Source organism: Aquila chrysaetos, chromosome 10 (genome assembly GCF_900496995.4).
Source record: "Aquila chrysaetos chrysaetos chromosome 10, bAquChr1.4, whole genome shotgun sequence".
In the NCBI taxonomy this organism is placed as follows: Eukaryota; Metazoa; Chordata; class Aves; order Accipitriformes; family Accipitridae; genus Aquila; species Aquila chrysaetos.
The window spans coordinates 40,145,793-40,170,287 of NC_044013.1; the positions used below are offsets into that span (position 1 = coordinate 40,145,793).

A 24,495-nucleotide genomic window follows, 5' to 3' on the forward strand; every position below is an offset into this window, starting at 1 on the left:
GTCAATTGTTCTTTTGAATATCCCTGTTTTTTGTCTTGCTATCTAAAAGCTGAACTGCTGGAGAACATTTAATATTGAAGTCCACTCTAGTCACAGAGTGGATGTTTACTTCGGGTCTATTCTCTTTTTAATATTAACTCCCAACCTGCTCTCATTGTTAATCAGAAAGTGCATCAAATATTGAGAAAGACTACTATTGTTAGGACAGGTGCTTGAGTTTTGGTTGTTTTTTTAAAAATTCTGTCTCTACAGCAGGATAGTTGCTGTTTCATTTTCCCAGTTTAGAGGGAAATCCTTTACCCTCAGGGATAAAGGAGGAGAAGTTATTAAGAACAAGGGAAATTACTTAAATATTCTTCCTGCAGATCCTTGATGATACACTGTATGCAGTTCCTATCTATGAACTTCTACAGATTGTTCTCTTCTAGATTAACTTGGCTTTGCTGCTGTCTTCAAGAAACAAACTTGAGCTGCCTTAGTAGAAATAAAGGTAATCCCTATTCTGTTTTTCATCTTTCACAGTTTACTGGAACTAAATATACTCAACTGCTGAATCAGATGGATGTGAATACCAATTAAATGCAAATTTACACATATGCTAATCCAAGTGACTTTTTTTTTTTTTTTTTTGGAAGTAGGTAGGCCCCAAGTATAACTGTGGATCTAAATCATCTTTCATGACAGCTTTGAAGGGAAAGGGAGGGAGGAGGAATTACACTTAGAGGACCTGACAGATGCTAGTTCTGATCGGTTTGTCTTACCAAGGCTGGTACCTTCACCTAGGTTCTTGGGCTCTTAAAAAGTAGCTGTTGATTGCCATTTGTCATCCTCTTCTCTGTTCTGTCTCCTGCAGAGTCAGACATGTGCTGGGTGTCTGTGTGTCTGTGTGTGTGGAAAGCAGGGCAGCTACCCTGGCCTGAGTGGGCTTGATAAGGAAGAGTTGCATCTTAATAGCATGATGCTGACAAGCGGATCAGAGAGGATGTCATTCATGGATGTAAGTTACTCGCTTTTTTTCCTCTCTGTAACTAAGATGAGAATGACTTGTTTCATTTATGAAGTGTAAATCTAAACTGGTTGATCAAATCTCTTTTTAGTTCTTTGTTTTTTAATAAAATGTGTTTGATAATATTACTGGGTTTGGATAATTTTCACTGGATCTTAAAGGAAAAAAAAATTCATCAATGGAGAGAGAGAATAAAAGACAAATTGTTCCCTGGTCCTATCTCTGACCAATATCCACCTTTATTCTAGTAAGGTAGTGTTACTAATATGTGGTAGACAAAGACCAAAGGATCAGCAACAATCCAAGGTTGACTCAAAGCACTGACATCATGTTTTCTTGTGCTCCATAAAATAGTCTTGGTGAGCTTTACAGGCTAGATGACACTGTCAAGTTCCTGTGGGTTTTTTTCTTAACCACAAGTGGGATGCTTCTAAATTAGTTTCATATTTTTTAGTAATGGCCTTGCATTTAGTAATGTTGGCCTTGCATACAGTCCTTGATGCCTGAATTCCTCAATGTACAGTATCTGTCTCAGATATTGAACTACCTGTTGCGGTATGTAGTTTATAAATGCTTTTGTTCTATAGCAAAAGAATACTTAGTTCAGGTTAATTTCTTTCAAATTTTCCTGCATACTTTGAATGTATATGTGTACAGCAGCATGTTTTTTGATCTGTAACTACCTTCCTAGTTCATCTTAGGTCTACCAGTCCAAGCTATTAGTCCTGACAGACCACTTCAGCTTTGCACAATAGAATCATAGATTCTATGATGGAGCGGCAAGCTTCCTTCTCACTATTCCCTGCTGCATAAGCAACGGGGCTGCTATTTACTCATCTTCCGGATAAGGCAGTAAGAAAGCATACTTGTTTCTCAGATCTTTTTCCTTAGTAAGCAGGGTAGTGGCTCTGTTTTCAGGACAACTGTTAGTATTAAGCAGCTGGTGCATCTCGGAGTCTACCTTCCCAGTTAGTATTTCAGGAATGGATTAGGTGATTTAGACCTATTGTTCTAAAAACATTTTTGAAAGTCTGTCACAGAGTACTGGAATTCTGATGAATGGCTACCCATTACTGGTAGGCCATGAATTTAATCAATATTCAAGTATTAGGAAGTGCATTTCCTCGCTCTAACATCATGTCCAAGTCTAATGAATTTTTTTTTTTTTTCTCTGAAAGTATTTTTGAATTAAAAAGTGATTAAGCTGTTGGTATTGGCATTTCAGGAAAGCTAATCCAGGATAAGTTACAATTTTTATTTTGCCCAGTATTTTAGAAAGGGTTGGTTATTACATCTGTCCTTATAAACTGTGTATTGGGCTTAGTCATGCACTTTACTCACACAAGCAAAGCTTTTTAAAAAGGTGCCATTTGTTGACTGAATTAAATATAGCACTCAAATTGTTTACACAGTACTCACACAATACCTGTATGAAGAAAAAACCTTAAAACACTCTTTAGCTAAACTGTATGTTCATGATGAAGTTTGGGAAAGTCTAAATACAATTGTGTAACCAAGTGAGCTGCCAAAGTCTCTAAGGGCCCATCAGAGATTCAAAATCCAACCTTAAGTTCCCCCTACTCTTTTTTTTTTTTTTTTTTTTTTTTTTTTTTCCTTGACTGATTCAGTTCTTTTCCATCTCTCAAGGGAAGTTCTGCTGCAGCAGCAGTCTGAATATCAGCACTGATGAAATTTAAATAACAAAACAGTTCTGATCTTGTATGAACTTCAAATGCAAGCTAAGGCATAGCTAGATCTCTCTGAGGAAACAAAGAGCAGTTTGTTCTGACAATACTGGAGGTACAGGCACAAGCCCATTACTTTGGCTGTGGCCAAGCTCTTAATTCTTCCCTGCCACCCTCAGGACCACTCTAAAACTGTTCAGCTGCACATTCTCCAAACTAAGTACCTCACCTGCTGGGAAGGGCTTCCATGAGAATGAGTCTCTTCTACTCCCATAAGTTTTCAATTACAGACTTAGAAGCTTTTGCCTGTTTTCTTTAAGCTGGAGTCTTTCTCCCCAGTGACTCGGATACCATGGTGGAACAATCATAGGGCACATTTACTCTGAACTGCAGTAAACTTCAAACAAAAATACAATTAGCAAATACACAGCATGCTATAGCAAAACTCAGCTTGAAGATAAAATGATACCTCTTAGCTTGAATCTTCCATCTCATTAGATTTTTATTCAGAATACTAAATTCTACTAGTATTACACTTGTAGCTTTACCTTTAAGGGCACTCTCCCATCATGCCCTGTCAGCTCTATAAATCTGGCTGTGTCAGCTGCAACTTTATAGTACTCTGTCAGCCTGCCTGGCAATTTGAGTTGCTACAGCATTCATCAAGTAAGTGTTTAACTTTTTAATGGGGGGGGGGGGGGAGGCATCCCCCAGATTTAGAAGTTTCCTAAAGGTACTCAGTTAAGCTCGAGTTAATGGCAACTCAGTTTAACTTTGCTGTAACAGAATAATTTAAGTGTTTTTTTACGGTCTTATCTGAATAGCAAGGTGAAAAAAGACAAGCAGGAAAAAAAAGTGAGATTATACATAAGTTAGCTGTATAATTAGCATAAAGACTAGTCATGAATAAGTTGTAGCATTTGGAGGTTTTTTGTTTTTCAGAGACTTTAGTTTACCAGGAAAGGTATACCTAGCAGTGAGCTGCTGTTATGTGCTTACATGTAAGTTAATACTGAAACAGTAATGAATCTTGTGTCTTTATTCAACATGCACCAAACAAATAGATTTAAAGGCATTTATTCTCTCTGATTTTTATGCATACTACAAATTGCAGATATAGTATAAAATAGATTCTCCCCTGTAAGAAAATCTGGTTCCTGTTATGACAAAAATATAATATTAAAGATTTGTTTTAAAAATACCAACTTTATAAAATACTAAGTAAAAAACTAACATCAGTGGTTGGTTTATGTATTAAGCCAAAGATCCATTAGAAGTCTACAAGAACCTAAAGGGGAAACATCTTATTCTTGTGGCTTATCTCCAGGTACAGTGAGAAATAGTTGCTGTTACAGGTGCATGAATAAGAAGCTAATTTCTCTCATCTATTGGGCAAGCATTAAAGGATCTTTAATGCCAAGTGTGACAAGTAGCTCTAATTCTCACTGTAGTCCAGAGTATAAAATTTGCTCATAATAAAATTTATAGGTTGACCTTTTGGTTTGAGTCATGTTAGAAGGATAAATACAATTTAGTACAGTCTGGAACACTACTTAAACTTTTAAATAAAATGTTGAATTAAGAAGCTGCTGCAAAAAGTAATGCAGCGTTTTTTCAAGGACTTGATTGTTTCCTACAAGAATCAGAAGAGAAGCAATGCTGGCTTTTCCGCATTCATTCTGAAAACTTAAGAAGGTCAAGTTAACATTTTCTGCACTGTTTTAAATGCTGGAACATTTCATAGAAGCATGATATCTAGAATTTGGAAACTCATTCCTTGTGCCACCTACAATTTAATCTGCAGTAAACTGAAAAACCTTAGCTTGAACAAACAAACTGTAAAACAAGTTATTTGACATGCTTTAGAAAATCTGTAGATGCATAGATGTAGCTCCATCCTTCCACTTGTTAACATGGTCTGAAATAACAGTTCTGCAGAGTGGACACGTTTTTTCTCTATTAAACCATAAAGAGATGCATTCTTCACAAAATGTGTGCTGTAATGAAAAGAATGAGAACTTAGAGCTCCTAAGCTCTTCCATTTATAAGACGGTATATTATTTGCATAGCCTGATTTCTACAAATAATCAGAAGACATACACTCACTAATCTAACTTTATGTTATTCTGTTTACCAGTTCTTTAAAATATTCTTAAGTTCGCAAAAAATAACTCTGATTACGTGTATTACCTGACAGATAAGCAGAATAGGCTTCTGAAATTCAGCTTGGCAGATTGAACAAATATCATCCGATTCAGAACACTGTCTCTTGCTGGCTGTCACCCCATAGTGCTGTAAACCAAGATATTTTCAGCAGATATTAGTTTCTGGGAGGGGGGGAGGCCAAAACGAAACACAAAAATACCAGGACAGAAAGGAATTGGGAATAAGGGCTGCCATGTCAGGAACACTAGTCAATCCCTAATCCAACAAAATGTTGCTAAGTTTTTTAATAGCTCTCTTGGGGTCTAAAGCTTATATGCTCCTACTTACCATGCTATCTAGTTAGTATCTTCCCCAATCACAGTTACTGGAAAAATCTGTAGCAGTTTTGTTTTAACAGTGACGTCTGAGCAAAACACTGTTAAATTCCAATCTGATCAAGAGAGCACTTAGAAAATGAGAAGTGCTTTATTATTCTTTTTAGTTCAGTGATACTGTGCTATACATTTTACTGCATGAATAGTAGACTCTAAACAATACCTCTTACTACAGAGAAAGATTATCTAGAAAAACTTAACAATTCTAACAGAAGTTACTTGCATGTCAGTTATTTTGGCAAGCTTCAATTCTCACTATATTTCAGCACAAAGCTCAGCCTGCATCCAACCAATATTTATTCCAGTTAAAAAGTAGGAAGCAGGACAAAAAGGGTATGCTATTTCACATATGTTTATCTGAAGAGGCATGCAGAATAGATTTTTTGGGGGTTGTTTTTGTTGTTACTCAGATGACAACGTAATCACACAAGTCAAGGAATTCAGACTGCAAAAGAGGAGAACAAGGATACAGGGTTTACTTTAAAAATGCAGTTGTCTATTGCTAGAACAATACAAAGTAATATAGGAATGAGGTGTTTAAAAAAATAAGTATTTTCATGTAAATTGGGTTTATTGTTTTGTCATAAGAGAATTCAGTACTCACTGGTCGTGTACAAAATATCCGTAAGACCTGCCTGAAGTTTCTCAATTGTCCAAAAAAGCTCAAAAGCTGAAATGGGAAAGAAAACCTGAGTTATGCTTAGTATTTTTCTCTATGAACTAAAAAGCTTCCAAGCTTTTGTGCAGATTCCAGCACTGGAAGTCTCACTGCTAGTTTGATGTTGGCAGGAAGATAAGCAAAGTTATAGTTCAGACTGACCCTATTTTAGTTGCTTAATATGTAACCACAGTAAGAATTTAGCCTCAAGTTTTTTTCCCAGTAGGTGTCTGTTCTTTAAAAGAAAAATAGTGTTCAGGTTCTGAAATGAAGCGCTCAAGTGCAAATATATCAGCATTATTATCATATATGCAAGAGTCTTTAGACTTGTAATTAAGATACCATAGCATTATAAAGTATTTTTCATGTTCAAAGTCAGACTTGTACTGAGTCTGGTTACAATTGGGGCAGATGAACTCTTTGGTGAAGTAGACAGCCAGTATGAACACTTAGTTTTAACTTGTTTAGCATCACACAGGATACTCTAGCAGAAAGAAAATCTACTTTCCTGGAATATGCCGATTCTTTGAGCCATTAATTTTATCTTTATTTTTGCAAGCTCTTTTCCTTGATATCTGGTAACAGTCTGATCAGTGTCTGATGTGAGGGGACCTATAGTAATAGTGTTCTTTGCTATGCAACCCCAATCCATTCCCAGAACAGGTGCAAGAAAAAGGAGATTTAGTGTCCTGAGCCAGTTTTCCTATCAGTTTTGGAAGGCTGTATCAGTTAAACTAAAGCATCGACTTGCAGGTCAGTTCAAACACAGGGGAACTTTCAGAAACATGTTAGTTTATATGTCGCTAACCCTCCAGTGATAATTACTACAAAATAGTTTGAGAGGATTATAAAGCTTACGTACTTTTAGGATGAGGTAGAGAAGGCCCAGCAATATCCCAAGGGTCCATCCTAGTACACTGTCCAGCTCCCCATAGCCAATAAGATAACGGAACCAAACTGGTATGGGGACAAACATACGGTAATACTGGCAGAGTTCTTCTAACAGCATGTACCAGTAGCCCTAAGCAAGACATGCAAAGGAATCGCTCAAGATTTAAAACACAAAGGATTTTTAAAATACAGAGAAAAGATGCATTGTTATTCTTTTGAGTAACCTCCTCTCATAGTATCTTGAAACAACTAAATATGAAGCATGAAAAAGAATGGAGACCAGATGATGGGTCTCACCACAACTGTACAAATAATACCACCAAAATTGATTGCTGTACTGCAGAAAATCAAATTAATAGGCTAAAATAGGATGGCTTTGTCAGATGCCTACCTACTTAGCAATGCTATCAGACTTAATTTCGTAAGAATTAAAAAAGAAAATAAAAGTTACATGAAAAAGGAAAATAAGAAAAATTTGGTCCACGTAGATCAGCTTGTCATTAGCAGCGTTGTGTCTTGCATTCAGGATTAAAAAGTGAGAGTAAGGCCCATTCTTTTATTAAGAAACATAAATTACAGACTCTTTTCCTGTAAACATTATTTCGTGCCTGTGTAAGAAGCCTTATCTTGTGATAATTAACTCCTGTATAGGATGGGGTGATAAGAAAATTGGGGGGCCAGGAAAGAAGCCTAGGGTAGCTGGACTGACCAGGTAAACAGAGTTCAATGACACCCTAAAAATTACTGAATAACAACGACAAAGCACAAGTGTCCTGTACAGAGCACTGTGCCTGTATGCATGTATAATCATAGATATTTAGCTTAGGTCTTACTTTATTTCCTTAATTTTTGTCTTTAAAACTTTTATATTAGGGAAGAAGTACTCTTTCTATAATGTACACTGGATAATGCCACAATTTGCCACTATTGACCAGATTCCTTCTTTAATTTAGCCACAGTTTAGGTCACAGTTGGTGTAATGGAATTTTCAATAACTATTTTTTGGATGTTCTATCACTAGCTATAGAAAAAAAAAAAAAAAAAAGAGATCTTGATTATAAACTGGTATTTAGAGAAATCAGTTGTACCTGAGAAAAACTTGTTCTGGTACATTTTAAAAGATAAAACCTACTGAAACAGCCTGTTCAAATGCTACCACATAATAATTACAGTTCGTAATGTTGGTTTTTTTTTTTCACCAGTACTAGTATTTGCTATTCTGACATAAAATTTAATTGGGTTTGCCTGTCTCACCTCGGGAAGCAGATAAAAATAAATACCCCACCAACCAGTGTAGGCTTCTGTGAAAATTATTAAGCTTCACTGGTTTGAGGAATTAAGCTATGAATCAAATTCATTGATCTGACACAAATATTGCTTAAGTTTATTAACAAAAAGAAAATTCAGAATTATTTTTTTGAGATGGAAAAAACCAGCTGTTTGCATGCGCAGACCTAAAAATCTTCCCGTCAGTTACTGTTGAGCATGCTAAAAATTTACTGTGCTTCAGCTGCTCCATTCTAACCACCTGTATACACATTCTTACATTGCAGCAAATAAAAGGCTTCTTCACCCCCCCCCCCCACTTAGAGACAGAGACAGAAATAAACCCATTTATCCGATGATATAATACAAGCAATTGTTTCAGATCAGACTGTAAACCTTCCTTAGCACCAAGCAGGGAAGAACATGAAATCTACAGGGTTTTCTCACCCACAATGTAGTGGTGGATTATATACAGACCTTTAATTAAAAAGACTTTTCTCTGGGTAGAATTTAATAATTAGCTAATTTTACCATAAAAGAATCTTCACAAGGAAGCAAAAATATAACTTGTTTCCTTACCTTGGATTTAAAGGACATCATAAAAGAAGGCACCAAGAGAATAAAGCACTTGAAGCCCATGAAGAGGAATTTCAGAATAAAGTCTGTGACTCCCACAATCCAAAGTACCTCCCAGAAGTTCATAAAATCCACAGTAGGGTTTAAGAAGATTAAGCTACAAAAAGAATTATCGGAAGTTACTGGAGCACCCTATTTAGAGGAAAGCATAACCAGAGATTATCACGACAGGTTTAATTGAAAAAGGAAACCTGGTTTACACAGCAGAAAAATATTTGGTAAGAAAATGAACTCTTTATTGCAAATTGATCACTTATGATTTCTGACAACCTTTCAATTTTTAAACCTTCTACAGCCAAGACTGTACCTACGGAATGTAAGGGAAAAAAAATAAATTGGAGACACAAACTCCATAGAGCCCCAGAATGCCATCTTCAGTATTCCAAAGGCAAGGTGGCATGGTCAAAGCCAGGAATCACAACCATTACATTCCCTGTGGTACAGTAGTGCCATTGAGTATGGGGTCTAACCTTGCAAATTCCAACATACTGTTTTTAAGGACAGCACCTGTTCAGTTTGGCCGAAGAGGAGGAATGGAGATTAAAATGAAAGAGAAACCAATGCCACAATTAAAGAAAAACAGCAGCAGCCCAGATAAAATCAAATATTAACTGGAAACATTTTGAGTAATTTATTATGTGAGTAGAGGTGTTCATCTACTTACCTGTAATACAGTGACTGAGAATGAAAGGTGTAATACAAGAGGAGAGATGATCCAGTTAGGTATACTAGTAACCAAGCACATTGCAACTTGGAGCACCGTTCCTGTAAGGTAATTGTAAAGATATATTACAGTCCTTATCTCAGTATCAGTCTTAAATATATCTCCAAAGCATGAAGTCTGCTGCACCTCAACAGACTTACTACTAGAGGATTCGATCTTAGTGATTTTAGGTCAAATAAAATAGGAGAACTCAATGGAAAGGTAAAGCAGTAATTTTAATGTTTTCAGCATAACAATTTCTATGTGTATCATGGTTTCTTCTAAAAACACAACCAAAATCCAACCCACTCTGAAGGAACAAGTTTTCCTTTGGCAGTGAATGGAGAAAACTGAAAGTTTGAAACTGTCAACTGCTATTTGATTCCACAAATACAGTTAAGAAGTTCTCCCGTAAATTCCAAAAAGCTTATATCAGTTGAAGTGATTTCAGTGTTCAAAGTCAAGAGGGGCAGGGGGCAACTCTTTTTGAATTTTGCAAACCTTACTTATCTGAGAAGCTCTACACTGTGCAGAAGCATTAAGACTTGACTTCCATCTTGAAAGCTTGACACCTAATATTATTAGGTAAATAAAACAGTATCTCCATTCACATTTCTTTCAAAAATTGATGGATAAAGGTTAACTTACAGAATTTTGTTGCATAGGGTGATACTTACTCTTAGAAAAACCTGATTTACTATGCTTTTGTTTGCATACATATAAGTTGTTAGCAGCCCAATTCCAAGAGAAATGCCTATTAGGAAAAAAGGCTCAGTTATACACAAGAAAATGAAAAAAAATTACTAAAGTGGGTTAAAAAACCAGCCACTTCTAATACGTCTTTGTAATTACAATTAATAGCTCAGACTATCAAGCCATAATAATTAAGCACATTGTACATATGCCAGCAAAGGAAACAGAAGCCACTGAAATGTAGTTTAGTAAATCTCTCTTTCTGATGAATAAAGCAAATAAAAATAAAGCTAAAAATAAATTTAATTATATTTCAGGCATGGTTGTTAGTATTTCTCTTTGGGGGAGGGTCTGTTCCCTCAGACCTTATTTTGTTATACTCTACCAATTATATGCTGCATGATCAATTTGACACACAGAATCAAGATATACGGCAGACTTTTGTGCAGCCACTGGAGGAGGTATCTGAGCTCTGAGAGGGAGCTGCCGCTATGTTCCTCTGAGTCTAGAGTGGAGTCGTCGAGCCCCCCTGCTTCACTGTGGGCATGTCCGTGTGAGCGACTTTGGGAACCCGGCCTTGAATGCCGGGAACTTGCATTTTCTCTGGCTTCTCCCACAGCAGAGTTTAGCTGTATGCGAACATCTCCGCTAAGATGGCATGAGCTCTCTCCTGACAACCTCACTGCGTGGGCGCTCTGAGAAGATGAAGAGTCATCACCACTCCCTTGGATGTTGTGGAGATGACTGCAGTTTGGTTGCATGGTGGGAGTTTTTTCTGGTCCAGATTCTTGCTATTTTGTCTCCTAGAGTGGGATATAAAAAGTCACAGTTGAAGGAAGAGAGAACTAGTTCAAGGGGGAAAAAAAAAAAAAAAAAACCACAACAAAAAACCCAACACCAAAATACAACAGATTGTACTGAGTGATTGCCTGCATGAAGTAAAGGAAAGATTCTCTCTCTGAGAGATATTGTTTGTCTTCATTCTGAAAGCTGGAATGCTGGGTTTGCACCCTGTTCTCCACGGGGCAGGGGCAGTTTTCTGTGTGCCGTATTAAATGACTTCCTTTCATTCACGTGTAGATTTTCTAGCCTGCAGTGAATCTGGCTGCCTTAGTAAAATCTAAAGTTGCTTCAGTGCAAATCAGAACAGCAGAAGCTGCTAAATAGGAGACCAGCACTACCTTGTACAGAAGAGATCTTAGAAGTGCTGCCTAATTTCACAAAAATACAAAGAGTTGTAGGCCAAAGAAGGAGCAAACAATGATGGGAAGGAAGCAGAGTACATTTACATGCATCCATAAAATGGTAAGCATTTGTTCAGAGACAAGTCTAGTCAAAAGCCAGTGCATGCTCAAAATTGAGGGCCATTATGAGATTAACAAGATTATCCTGTCTGGGTGAGCAGAACCAGGTTAGTCCATTTTCTAAGCAGCATTTAAAAAAGCCTGAACCATATGGGCTAGGTGAAAAAAGAAGTGCAGCCAACAAGCCGTAATCTAACAGTGAGACCACCCAAATGAGGTTTTCTTTCTTTCTGCTGACATCTTTCTGTTGTCTTCTAGGGCAGTTTTTCACTTCTGTGTCAGTCTTTACATTTGTCAAATAGTGTTAAATACACTTCTCTGGACTGGTGTTACGTGAGGGTAATGATTTTGGAGAATGCTTTGAAGCCAGATTTGGCACAATACTTGTTGCTATTGAATAATATTATTGAGACATCGGGAATTTTGTTATAATCCTTTTTCAATAGTTCAAACTCTTCCAGATTCCTCTCTGAAATTATTTTTTCCAAAGCTTAGCGTACATACACAGCTAGTTTCACTGGGGATACAAAAAGTTTAAAGCAAAATTGATTTTGCACTGCAGGAAGTTTTTGATATATTTGCACAAACCTAGAATTCTTTAGCCTTTAAAATGGAAATTAGATTAGATGAGTCAATTGCATGAATTTAAACAATATCCGAATAGGGGAACTTACTACCATTTAGAAATGCTGCTGCTACTACTGTATTTTTGTTGGCCAAAGATTACATCATACTTTAATCCAGCCAAGATTCATGTTCTGTAATTTTATGCACATGAATAAAGCCAATAAACTGGAGATAGTATTGACATGTGGGAACAGTATCACTCAGTGTGTCTGCAGGATCAGGCCACGAATGCCGTTTTTTAAAAGGGGGGGGAATAAAAAAAAAATCTCATTAGCACTCTTCACTTAGTGGTTTAGGGCCTGCTTCTGCAAAAACTGACAGCTCGGTGTTTAAAAAAAAGCGAGCGATCCCATTGTTCGAGTACTGCAGCTTCCCCTGGCGCTCTGCCGAACAAACTTTCAAATAACTAAGTTATTAAACGGGATTTCAAAGCGTAAGAAATCCGCACGCAGGCTTCCAGAATTTCTCCCCCCCCCCCCCCCAATTAGATAAAAGACGGTGTTCGATAAAGCCTCCCCTCGAGCACTCCCCACCTCTTCCCGCCCGCTGCCTCCCACCGCGCCTGAGGAGACGCTCCCCCCCCCCCCCCCCCGCCGGTTCTCGCTCCCGCTGGGCCGCGGCGGCCTCCCCCGCGCCCCCTCTCAGGGCCGCGCCGCCGCTGGAACTCGCCGCCCGCCCCCTCGGAGGCGGCGGGAGGGCGGGTGCTCGCCGAGGGCAGCGCAGGGGCGGCCCCGCCGGCCTACCACAGAAGCCCCGGTGCAGGGAGGGGGGTGACCCTGCGAGGCGCGTCCCCGCTTCCTCCCCCCCGCCGCCACCACCACCACCACCCGCCCCGGGCTCTGAGGGGGAGCGGCCGCCGGGAACCCCTTTCCCGCCCTCCCCTGCACTAAGTCAAGGCGAGGCGCCGACCCGCGGCCCAGGCGGCGGTACCTCATCAGGCGGCCGGCGCCTCCCGGCCGGCGCCGCTGCCCAGGCCGCGGCCGCCCGCCGCCTCCATCGCCGCCGTCGAGGCCGAGTGGGTGGGAGAGGGCGCGGCGGGGGGAGGAAGAGGAGGAGCCGTGAGGGGAGGAGGAGGAGGAAGGCCCCGAGCTGGGGCGTTGCTCTGGCAACGAGCGGCTGCGGCTCGGCCGAGGCCTTCGCCCCGTTAGGGGACGGGGAGGCGGCCGCGGGGCGGGGGGGGGGGGATCGCCTCAGCCTGAGGGCCGGGGACAGGCCGCGGGCCGGGCCCGCCAAACGGGGGGGGAGGCAGTGGTTCCTGTTGCTTTTTATTTAAAGTCTCAATTAATATTAACCTGGGAAGGTAATAATAACGAAGGAAATCAAGAAATGTATATATACTGCAGTATCGTTACTTCTCGGTGGCGATTAGCGCTCACCGCAGGGAAGTCCTGCTGTTTAGAAATTGGCTTTCCCTCCTAGGAAACCTGAGGAAAATGCTGCCCTAGATAACGCTGCTGTAGCTCTTATGAGAAGCTTGAAATTAAATAGATACAGGGTTTTCTTTCAAAATATGCTCTTGAATAAATTAGTTTGCATCCAGAAATGGCATCTGTTTTCCTTGGCTCTGATATTTTTCTAAAAGTGTTTAGGTATGCAGCTCACACTGACACCGGTGCCTAATATCTGAGCGGTTTTGCAAATGGGTCCTGTGTTGTTTTGAGTTAAAACAGAAATACTGTTTTAATTCAAAACTTTAAATACAGAAATGCTGTGGGGTCAGAAACCCTGGGAGAGGGAAAGGACGGGCACTTAGACATCAGATCTCATGTGGTGAAAAACTAAGTGTTTAGAAGAGCTAAGTGGCCTCGTGTTTAGTAACACGAACCATCTAACAATAGACTTTCTCTTTTGTACTTGAGGAAGAAGCTGGAAACAGTGGATACATCTCTGTTGCTGTTAGAGGTAGGTTTTAAGGAGGCATCTGCAGCAGTTTGATCTACTTTTATGATGTTTTTGGAATCTGTATCTAGAATTTCTTGACTGGAAATTTCAGGCCTCATATCCTCTGCATTTCACTTGGGCCGTGGCTGATGTATTGGAAGAAACCTGGGCTAGTTACTACAGATACGCTTAAGTATTAAACAAACCCACAAGCCTTCTGTTCCTGTAGGCCCTCTGAACTCAGAAGACCTTCTAATTTGTATAGTACTTCTGCCTAATTATCACAATGCTGCTCAGTAGCTGCACCAATGCAGATTTCAGATGCTTGGCTGGAAGCACTCTAAGAATTATACGGCTATATCTCCATCCTTCCAAGGATAACGCAGAACTGTTGTGTTTGACTTATGCTGTGCCATATTGTTCATTCTCTTACTCTTTGCTCAGTTAGTCATTCGCATAGTGTTTGGATTATGAAGGACAATGTGACAAATCTTAATTTGATTCTCAAATCAGGAAAAGCAATTATAAATCTTTTATTTTTAAATAGTATTTTATGGTTGGAAATTATGCATGCCTTCTGTACGTTGCTTGGGAGTGTATAAATACAAAAGCCTCGTTCAGCTGTTTCTTTTTTGTAATTAAAAAATGCATTAAAGTACAAATGTAGTTTTAAATCAAAATTGTTCTCAAACTGTTTCTCATTGTTACATGCACTGGAAATATGAAATTAATTGATGGCAGTTTATTAATCAATAATGTTTGCTCATGCAGGTCACTTGCTGATTTATCTCCAATTCGCAGCTCATTAGAAGGTATGTAACTCTTCAGTGATGTTGTTGTTTAACAGGTATGTTTTCATGGTGCTATTAACGACCTCTGGATTTAGTAACTCCTGACACAAGAAAGATTTCAGAGATTATTAACATAAAATTGGAATTCTTTTCCCGTGGGTATTGCACACATTAGGTCATGTAATACCTAGTAATAAATTTACCAATCTGTATTTTGGACTCTCCTCCTAGGATGCCCATAAATTTCATGCAGACAGTTGAATCGGTGTCCAGGCATGTTTTCAGGTGTATATATACACTCAGATGAGTCCCAGACTTTCTCATCCTCCTAGGTGTAGGTGGTACCTCCTTAATTGATGCTATCAGCAGATTTCATCAGTGTATATCTGCTTTTCCTGTGATTGTTAAATGCATGAGACAGCATTAGAATAAACACCGATCCTCGTGGAACTCTGCCGGTGATGCCCTGGCAGCATAATACTTACCTTTTCAACAGTTACTCTGTACTAAAGTTGCTGAGAGCTAGTTCTATACATAGAAATATTAGAAGAAAATACTTTGTATCCTAGTCCTAATTCCTGAAGGAGCTTTGCAGAAGACTTCCTGCATAGAGCAGATTAATAGCTGTAATATTGCTATTTTTCATGAGAAGGCATGGAAGGAACTAGTCCTTTAAAATTAGTCGTACAGCATACATCTTTGGTGAAATTTAAAGAAACTGATCTCAGATACATGGGAAGGAATTGTAGTTAATGATATGATAAAAAAATGTTTTCTTGCAAGAGTCTGTAAAATAGCAGAATGTCCTGAATATTCAAAGGCTTTATTGGTTGTCTTCATTCTACACAAAATGTTACTTGAGTATGGAAGACTTTTGCAAAATTAAGAGGGCTTAATTTAAATTGTTTGAAGGATTTGAAAGTCTTGCCAAGAGGCTCAAATGACCTTTACAATTTGAATGCTTCCTGAGCTTTGAATGCTCAATCTTTTTAAAACTAGCTCCTGCAATTATACAACCTTTACTTCAGTTTGAATTTTGAGCACAAGAAAACAGCTCCTGTGCTCCCATATTTAAGGCACTGAAGAATAGAGACCAGTTTTGAAAGTGATGGCAGAGGAGCTTGAATTTCACTGTTGAAGTCTGACCATGTAAGTTTTGTCAAGCAGACTCTCAAAGAATTTGAACCAGATATTTTTATAATGCAATGACATCATCTTGTTCCATGAGGTTTCCAGAAATCTTACTAGCTCTCTGTGTACAGCAGTGTGCTCATTTCTGTTAAGTCCTTCTAAACTGAGAGTAGTTCCACTGAAATGGTGTCACATAATTGTTTTAAAACTGGTGAATTAGATCCCAAAGTCTTGGGTTTCGTATATGGATAGAGCCTTGAATGAAATTCAGATAGCGGAGCCGCAAAGGGCAGTTGTAATTTTTGCTCACTGCACAGGAGGGTGCTCAGCCTCTGTCTTTATCTGCAAGAAAGAGCGATTCCCATGGTCATTAGAACGAAGTGGAGAAGCTGTTTTCTGAACTGGTCTTTTCTTGTAGTGACATTGAAGGATCTGTTAAATACAGTTACTCAAAAAATATTCAGCTGTTAAAGAATTTTAGAAGGTGTTAATTGCTGTTGTAAGACCATTACAAAGGTATTTAGGTCAGAAGATGTACTGTAATGATCATCCACTGTGAAAGACCTTGGTATTCTTTAATGGGTGTGCTTAAAGGTGCCAGAATTTTCAATAGAACCTTTGAAGTTTCTCAAAATTAATTTTTTTTCCAATCTAATGTGTTAATCTGAATGTGTGAATCCTTGTGTGAATCGTTCTATTGAATAATGACTTCTCATGTACATAAAAACCTACCCTGAGTGGATTTACTAGGAATGGGTAGATAGCTTTGTTAATTTATATTCAATCTGTAGTACCTGCTTATAGCTACATCCTTAATTATTCTTTATTTTCCTTGGTAAATAGTAATACATTTTAGGTTCAAAAACCAAATGAACTTTCTAACATAACTCATAAAATGGAAATATTTAGAAGTTATATTGGTTTATTAATTTAGGTTAGTTTTTGTTTTACAGTGGGAAAGGGTTTTATTGGAGGGCAGGGAGCTTCTGTGGCACATTGTCACTAGGAGTGAGCGCTGTGTTTACTGAAGTTGGTTCTGCTGGTACCTCAGGCTGAGGTACTGCTTCCTATAAGTACTTCTGTAACTGCTCTGTCCCTGTGCTGATTAGGGTGGCAGCCTTTAACTCACAGAAGAAAAAACGTCTACTTTTTTGCAATTATTTGTAATAATTCTTTGTAATTATTAAGATTGTCTGCTGTAAAATTTTTATTTGACTGACTATAACCTGAACAAATGGTGAGATAAAGAATATTCTGGCATTAGTTACCACTACCTGTGTAAGAAAAATTTTGGTTTATGAGTGGCTGAAAATTGACCAACTTTCTGTTTACCTTTTTAGAGATCAGTTAAATAGAGGTCTTGGATGTTGTTATCTGGTCAGATTTTAGTAAGTGAGTTAACACGTTCTGTCTGAAAACAATTTGTTAAACCTCTGTCTTGTACAAGGTCAAAATATTCTGGCCCTCTGAACGCATATCCATTTTAGTTGCTAAGGAAAAACAATTGTTTTTAAAAAGCGTTACAATTGTAGGCATGTTTCCAGATATTTCCTTTCAGAACTTTCAGAATAAATACAAACACAGAAATATAGTAGGCAAAATCTTGTTTGTCGTGCTGAACAGGATTTGTCCCATTAACGTCAGCACATAAATGTTTGCTTCACTTCAGTCAATATTTACTTCACTGGTCAATAAAACTTGTTTTGCACTTCACCAAGTTAATATTTACTTACTGTTTCTAGTTTGGTGGCAATATATAAAATTCTCTGTTTCTAACCATATGGAGGGCTTTTTTACTTCTTTTCTAACAAAAAAAATTTCGTATTAACAGATGTGTGTTAGTTTATTAGGAAGTCTTATCCACAAGTAAGACTATGTATGTTCATCATGTAAAATGTTATAGGCATAATGCAGATAATCTTATTACAAGTATATATAACATGTTACAAAAAATGATAATTTAAAAAAAAGAGGGGTAAGATGACTATATATATTACTGAATTTAAAAATAATTGTATAAGACTGTAAAATAGGAATTTCACATCAGTTGTTTTTTGTACTTGTTTTGTGCCAGTCAAGTTCTCTGGTAAAGGAAAGTGTGCCATTATTCATTAAATGATGATTTGGTATTTTGTTTTTTAACGTTCCTTGCATAAGATAAAATAATTAGACTGAAGGAGAACCTCAGAAACAACATGTAGATTTTTGGCTCATAGAAATGTTATTGGGAGGTAAATTTGGATAAATGACCAGCATGTCTTAAGGAAATGCTTGTCAGCTAGATCTAGTGCATAATTTCTTGCATATCCCGGCTTCCCATGAAAAGAATGGAATCCTACTGTGGGTTCTGGTTTTTGTGGTGTGGGTTTTTTGGGGTTTTGTTTTGTTTGGGTTTTTTTGGGTGGTTTTTGGTTTGGTTTTGTTTTTTTTTTTTAGTGTTGGCATTTCAAAAATTCGTACTTCACGGTCAAATATGTTAAAAGAAGAAAAAGAAATGGGGGGAGGGGAAAGGAAAAGACTTTAAAGTCATCTGTGGTAGTTTGCTTTTGCATGATGCTATTGCTTTCATCTTTGCTTCTCTTCAGATTTTTAATTTATCTTGAGAAGTGTTTTTGAAGATTCCCATCTGATAGTAGGTGAGCACTGCCTGGATCCTTACTTCAGAAATCTTGGACTATGTCCAGATCCTCAGCTAGAGTCCTCATTCACCAGTTTAGAGGTGTAATAGAAGTGAGCACTGCATCCATTTGAAAGCTCAAGAACACACTGTTTTGCTCCCTGTCATAAATATTCTCCAATGTTTTGAAGAAATTGCAGTCATCTTTTCTGCACTAGCTCTTGTTGACCATCACTAAATGAAAGTTTCTTCGGTGCTTCCTTTGTTTCCTTCCCCACGCATCCCGACTTTCTGGGGTCTCTTATTAGAAAGTGCAAGATCTTCCTTGTTAAAACATTGGTATTCCATTCATGTTTAGATTAATACATGTTAATATTTTTTCTTACTAATATGCTGTACAAGCAATATGTTGCTGTTAAAATTGACTAATAGCCTAAATAGAATCGATTTGGTTTAACTAAAACTCAAAGCTATTTATTGCGAGTATATTACAAACCAGTAGAGATGGCTGCTGTAATACAAAATGTAACACTAAAAAATTTTTTCCGACCCTGGGAAGCCAACATATTCTGCTAGTTTTGATTTATAATAATGGGAGGCTCAAGCATTAATAACTGTAACAAATGGCATTAGGAGAAACTTCCCAGCTCTCTGAGGACAAGATACTCATCTTCTATGTGTTGATGGGAAAAGCTACTGCTAGATTAGAATTAAAGCGGGCATAGCCTGCTGAATAGGATTTTTGTGGGCCGGACCTACTTACAGTGAAGTAGTTTGGCATTAGTGTACTTGAGGAGGCTGCCTGAAAAATGAATGCTGAGTGAATGTGCTTAACCTAGTCTTAAAAATGAATAAAGAAACAAATAAAAAAGCTGACAGGCTTTTAATTAAAGTAAGTAATCCATTCAGAAAAGGAGTATATCTTAGTGAAGATATTGGACACAGATTTTGAAATGTAAATATAGTGTGTGGGGGGAAATTTTTATACAACTTTATGTATTGTATTCATTCATGACAAATATATCTCTAATACAATTTTCTAGCCATCTCTAACTACTTTCTGTTACAAAGCAATCACCGTAGAATGTCGTATGTCCACCAGAGTTTATAGAAGTGGCAGAAACTATGCCCATTGTGATTTTCAAGGAGGTTTATGAATCTAGAGGTAAAGCTATATAACTTTTCCTTGATTTTATCAGAATCATAGGTAAAATTGAATATGCAAAGAACAAGTAAAAGATTTTCAGATATGTTGGCAGCAGTTTCCCCAAGAACTTTACTGTGCTTTCAGCAGTGCAGTCTACCTCTGCTGTAATTTTTAGGACATAATCCTATGAATATATGTGATTAGGATACATAAGGGAGTAGTCTCATTAGAATCAAGGGGCTCCTTGTCTATGAAGTTATTTGCATGAGTTTTTAGGATCAAGGCCCCCTTTACCTCAGTGTTTTATAAAAATAAAAATACTTCCTTTGTCATTAGGAAATCCTTCTGCTTATGCCCACATATAGCTCACTGTTTTCTGATTTCATTAATAAAAATTGTTTAGTTGGAGAGAAGATATTGTTATTTGTATAATTTATGGTATTATGGTTGTTCATTCCAGAATTTGTTAGCATATGTATCACACAGAAATGTGTCTCTATAATTTTATCATGCTTGCCCTTGTTGAAATCAGTGATAGACTTTCCATTGACCTTAACAGTAACAAGCGTGTGTTTCCAGATGTTCTTGAGGCTAGTAGTATAGTATGCTATAGTGACTCTGTAGCTCATGAAAAGTGAAAAATTAGTAACTGAATTACACAAAATGCAGAATTACATGCTGCTGATATTATGGATATCCTGTGCCCCTAGTTACTACAAAATCAGGTATAGACTTCAACAGCTTGGTGAAGAGGCAGCACATTTCTGAACTAAATACTGCATATGAAACCAGTGTCGTTTAAGCAGTTGTTCATCATACTTCCCCATGCTTAACCGTGCAAATGTTTTGGTTGTAAAAATTAGGATGCAGATGTCAGTTCAGAAGGCAAAGGTTTCTGGAAAAAAATTAGAGTACTCCTCCTCCTAATTCGAAAATTGTTTTTGTTTTGGAAAGCAAGCACAAACTTAGCCATTTTTCAATTAAGTCAGAGTAAGTACAGTAGTCACGCTTGTATGATTTAGGAGGAAATGCATAGATGACCTTTAGATCCTTACAGTTGACTAGTTCACATTTCCAAATGTGACTCTTCATTTCCACAGAAGAGTTTTTTCCCCATGCATTTCATATGTATATCATAGTTGGCTGTATGCTTATTTTTCAGTGGTTTAGTTATAAGTGGCTATGTGATAGTACGAGGTGTTCAACTTTAAACCTGCCAGAGGCTTTGTCTGCAGCATATGGTTAAGAGATAGTGCCATCTACTTGGTGTCTGGTCAAAGGAGATAACACTGTTGTTTGTTAAGCAAGACACATTTGTTATCTTGCTGTAATGTACACTTTTGTTGCAGTAGCATACTTAAAACCAGTTCTAAATAGGTAGAGAAAATTCAGTATGTTTGCACTTACGCCACGAAACAAAACTAGTGTCATTTTGCAAAGAGCTCCAATTTTGTCCCTTAGAGTGGTGATTCATACAGTTAGAGACAAGGGTGAGGCTATTTAATTAATTTAATTTTATGGTCTGAGTCTTCAGTTGAACTAAGGTCTCTGAACTAAATCACAGCACACTGATATCCCTCAAACTGTTAAATAAAACATCTGTTTATGATAATGATTATCTTAATTTAAGAGTGAGTTCTAGCTCACTCAGTGCTTCATTAATAGAAAGAATTAATGCAAGATTACTTACAAGAGTACTTACTACTTAACTAAGAATTACTTATGAAGTAAAACACTGGTGAAGAAATATTGGAATTCATCTTAGGCTCATATATAACTTCTTTCAGAAGACATTGTAATGATCAAGCATGTAAGCTTGCATGATTCGAAGTCTGGCGTTGTCTACCCTATTTTCAGTAGAAAATGACTGTCTTGTCCATCAGTTTTAGCTGAGTCTCTGACTGCTCATAGATCAAAAGTACAAACAAAAAGTTTGCTGAAGGTCATTCAGGCTCCAGCAAGTTAACACACTCATTTTTACTGATGTGGCAGCTGAAGCACTGAAATTTATACGTGAAAATTGTAGGACTTTGTTGTCTGAAGTTAGGCAAGAAATGAATAGATAAGTACCTAAATAAAAAGCCTTTTTTGAGTGATGCAGAAGGTCCTAGTAACTGGGAGGCCTAAGCATGTCTGGTGAAAAGCAGGCTTCCTAATATGTGTAAATAAGGATCTGGATGTGTAAGTTCAGGCATTCAAATTTGAGAAGTTTGGTCTACTACTCTGTAATTTCTGCTTTTGATGCTGAGTTCACCACACCACACTGCTGGGGGGGGGGGTGTGTTTTGAAATTGATACAGTTATAATTTTGACAGTAGCATCCTAGGGAAGACCAAATGGAGATGTCAACTGTGTGAGGAGGGGCTGTGGACAAGGAACATGTGGTTGAGTATATACAGACCAACAAAAGATTCTCTTCAGCTTAGTGAAAGGGGAGAGAGCTAGAGAGCAACAGCATGAGGAGAGGGGGGCAGATACAGGTAAATTAAGCTATAAATACAATACATTGTATCATTGTTAGGATTCCAGCTATAATGTAATAGATGCCCAAAACTTTTGCACGTGTATGTGTGCCTACATACTTTTCCAAACTTCCCCGTCGTCCATCCCATCTTACAGAACTTCTCTGTACAGAGGATATTTCTTTGTGCCTCTTGTCAGAAAGGGCCTGCAGAATGTCTTCTGCAGTCTTCAGTGAGGCCAATGTTGCATTCGGTGCTCATGGAAAAACAAGTAATTCAAGGCTTGCAGAAGAGTTGGCATGTTTGTTTAAATTTCTTAAATGTGTCACAGTGATAACAACAGCTAAACAGCATTTATCCTGTGTGTATTTCTGTGTGCAATAGAACTTTTTTTTTTTTTTTAACGTATAAAAAAATATGAAACACTACAACAAAATAATATCTGCAAATCTGCCCAGGGTCACTCAGATATCCATCTAACATTTTATGGTACATTCAGAGAAAGACATGAGAGCAGATAAAAGACATTAAGCAGTGAAATTATGGTCAGCGGAAATGTTTTATATTTTTCATTGTTTCGATCCTGATACAGTAACTGTTCTCTATGACGCATAATTGCCACAGTGTTAAAATGTAATTGTAAAATGCATTACTCTTTGATCCATAATTTGAACCTTTATACAGGTAACGTAATTGTCTACATACAGAACTATTTGTCTGTGACTATTTAACAGGTGCACATAATTCATGTCTGTTCTTTTTTAAGTAAGCTGAACTTACTTCTGTTGAACTTAACCAAGTTAACCGTTTTTCAGCCTCCAATGCTGCTGTAAAAATGTACTTCCTTAAGTCTGGTTTGCTTGCAGACAGAGTCTGACACAGTAGATTTAGTACAGCTGCAGTATTAACGTTCAAAACTCCCGTGCTGCACAGTTTTCCCACATGCTACATAAAAATGCTGTACAGTTTCTCTCTCCAAGGCTCCTCTATTAGGGCATTAACTGACTATGCCTCCAGTTTGGTTAATGTTTTCACTTATATATAATACAGCTTTACACACTCACCCAAATTACTATTTATTGCAAAATACGTATGGTAAAATAATATTTTTACCCAATATTGGCTTAACATTAATTTTCAAACTGTGAAAGTCAATGGAAAATAAATCTGGGAGAGGACTGGTGAAATGAAGGATGCAGAATCACAGAATAAATGAGTTGCTAGAGAATAACTAGTGCTTATAGGTACTCTTAACTAGTTGTAAGAAAATATAATGGAGAAAGTTTCTACAATTATAAAGGAGGTAGCATGGATTCGTATATACTGTAATAGTAGGAAATGCTCAAGAATCTGGGTTATTGCTTTTATTGTGTCCTATCACAATGTTGAGTTTTGTTAACTCAATTTCAGAAGGGCAGCTTTTCCATATTTTTGGTGTTTTTTGAGGAAGGTGTAATGGCTTCAGAATGTACTAGCGAGTTTTTGAAGGTAGGTTTGCAAGTTACGTTTCAAAAGGTGATGGAAGGAAATGTTGATTTCTTTGAAGGCCTGAACTGTAGAACCCCGATGGTTTGGATGTTGTTGAGTTTCTAGTCAAGAACAAAGTGGGCCAAAACAGATTTCAGTCTTCCATCTTTCCTTCTGCTCGTACATGATAGGACTGCGTGCTTTCACAGTTGGATAGCAATCTGCCTCTACATCATTTAATCCTTAAAGGCAATGAATGGTTTCAGTGCCCGTTTACTTTTACCAAACTTGAGAGTGGTCCACTACACTGAACAAAGCATTTGAATTCATGCTTCAGGTTAAACTATTTGTCTGCAAGATGTGGATTTTACAGACTGGATTTCATTCAGGAAGATTTTTGGAAATGTAAATCATTTGGTTTATGGAATAGATGGATTTTAGAGCCCCATGATAGGTAAATAACAACAGGAGTACAGCCTCCTCCATTTCTTTTCATGTCAAAAGAAGTTCTATTATTTTTATCTTCTAAAGAAATATTTCCTAACCTTTATTTTACCAAGGGTCCTTTTTAGCAACCAATTAAATTTTTTGGAGCCATATCTATTTTTCAGTAGAGGTTTGGAAATCACTCCTCCTCTCTTTATTCAGCCTCTGGTGGTCCCTCCCCTCCAGAAGAATCTGAACTTTGATTTCTTATGGGGTCGGCAGTGGAGGATAGGGAGCAGCCCAAAATTCTTGCTGGTGCTGCTGCTGTGTCTCCTGACGGGAGTGCAGAGTACCATAGCCAGCAGCGCCCTGAAGGAAGAAATAGCATAAACATTCTTCATAAAGCAGAGAAAATAGGTGCAGGGAAATATTTTAAATTGAACTATAATGAAATTATTGTTTATGGCCCAGCTTCTACCTTACATCCAGAATCTGTCATTTAGGTGATTGGGCCAGCAGGTGGCAAATATAATTGAATTCAAGAAAATAAATAAGGAAGTAGGC

At 37.8% G+C, this 24,495-nt stretch overlaps 1 protein-coding gene and 1 long non-coding RNA gene across 3 annotated transcripts in view; one reads left to right on the plus strand and one right to left on the minus strand.

Annotated features, from left to right (window-relative positions):
• Positions 1-3,752: 3,752 nt before the first annotated feature.
• RNFT1 (ring finger protein, transmembrane 1) lies at positions 3,753-13,041 on the minus strand. 2 transcript variants are annotated; one of them, XM_030027082.2, is made up of 9 exons: positions 12,940-13,041; positions 10,518-10,881; positions 10,063-10,139; positions 9,347-9,447; positions 8,626-8,779; positions 6,752-6,910; positions 5,836-5,901; positions 4,882-4,983; positions 3,753-4,688 (listed from the first exon to the last, which is right to left on the minus strand). In XM_030027082.2, exons 2-9 carry the CDS (start codon positions 10,837-10,839, stop codon positions 4,554-4,556), a joined length of 1,116 nt encoding a protein of 371 aa, XP_029882942.1. In that variant the 5' UTR covers positions 10,840-10,881; positions 12,940-13,041; the 3' UTR covers positions 3,753-4,553. The 2 variants fall into 2 exon arrangements, with proteins under 2 accessions (XP_029882942.1, XP_029882941.1); XM_030027081.2 differs by having other exon boundaries at positions 10,464-10,881.
• Positions 13,042-13,315: 274 nt separating this feature from the next.
• The window catches only part of LOC115346753, a 31,283-nt gene continuing 20,103 nt past the window's right edge, over positions 13,316-24,495 (plus strand). Inside the window, exons 1-2 of the long non-coding RNA XR_003925240.2 lie at positions 13,316-13,911; positions 14,662-14,702. This is a non-coding gene — a long non-coding RNA (uncharacterized LOC115346753). The remainder of the gene's footprint in view (positions 13,912-14,661; positions 14,703-24,495) is intronic.

Excerpts from the sequence above, each read along its gene's own strand:
- RNFT1 (XM_030027081.2), bottom strand. The coding sequence starts at position 10,839 with ATGCAACCAAACTGCAGTCATCTCCACAACATCCAAGGGAGTGGTGAT. Across the intron at positions 8,780-9,346 it reads TCTCAGTCACTGTATTACAG|CTTAATCTTCTTAAACCCTA; the intron begins GTAAGTAGATGA and ends TTCTTTTTGTAG. Across the intron at positions 6,911-8,625 it reads TGATGTCCTTTAAATCCAAG|GGCTACTGGTACATGCTGTT; the intron begins GTAAGGAAACAA and ends TGTCTTGCTTAG.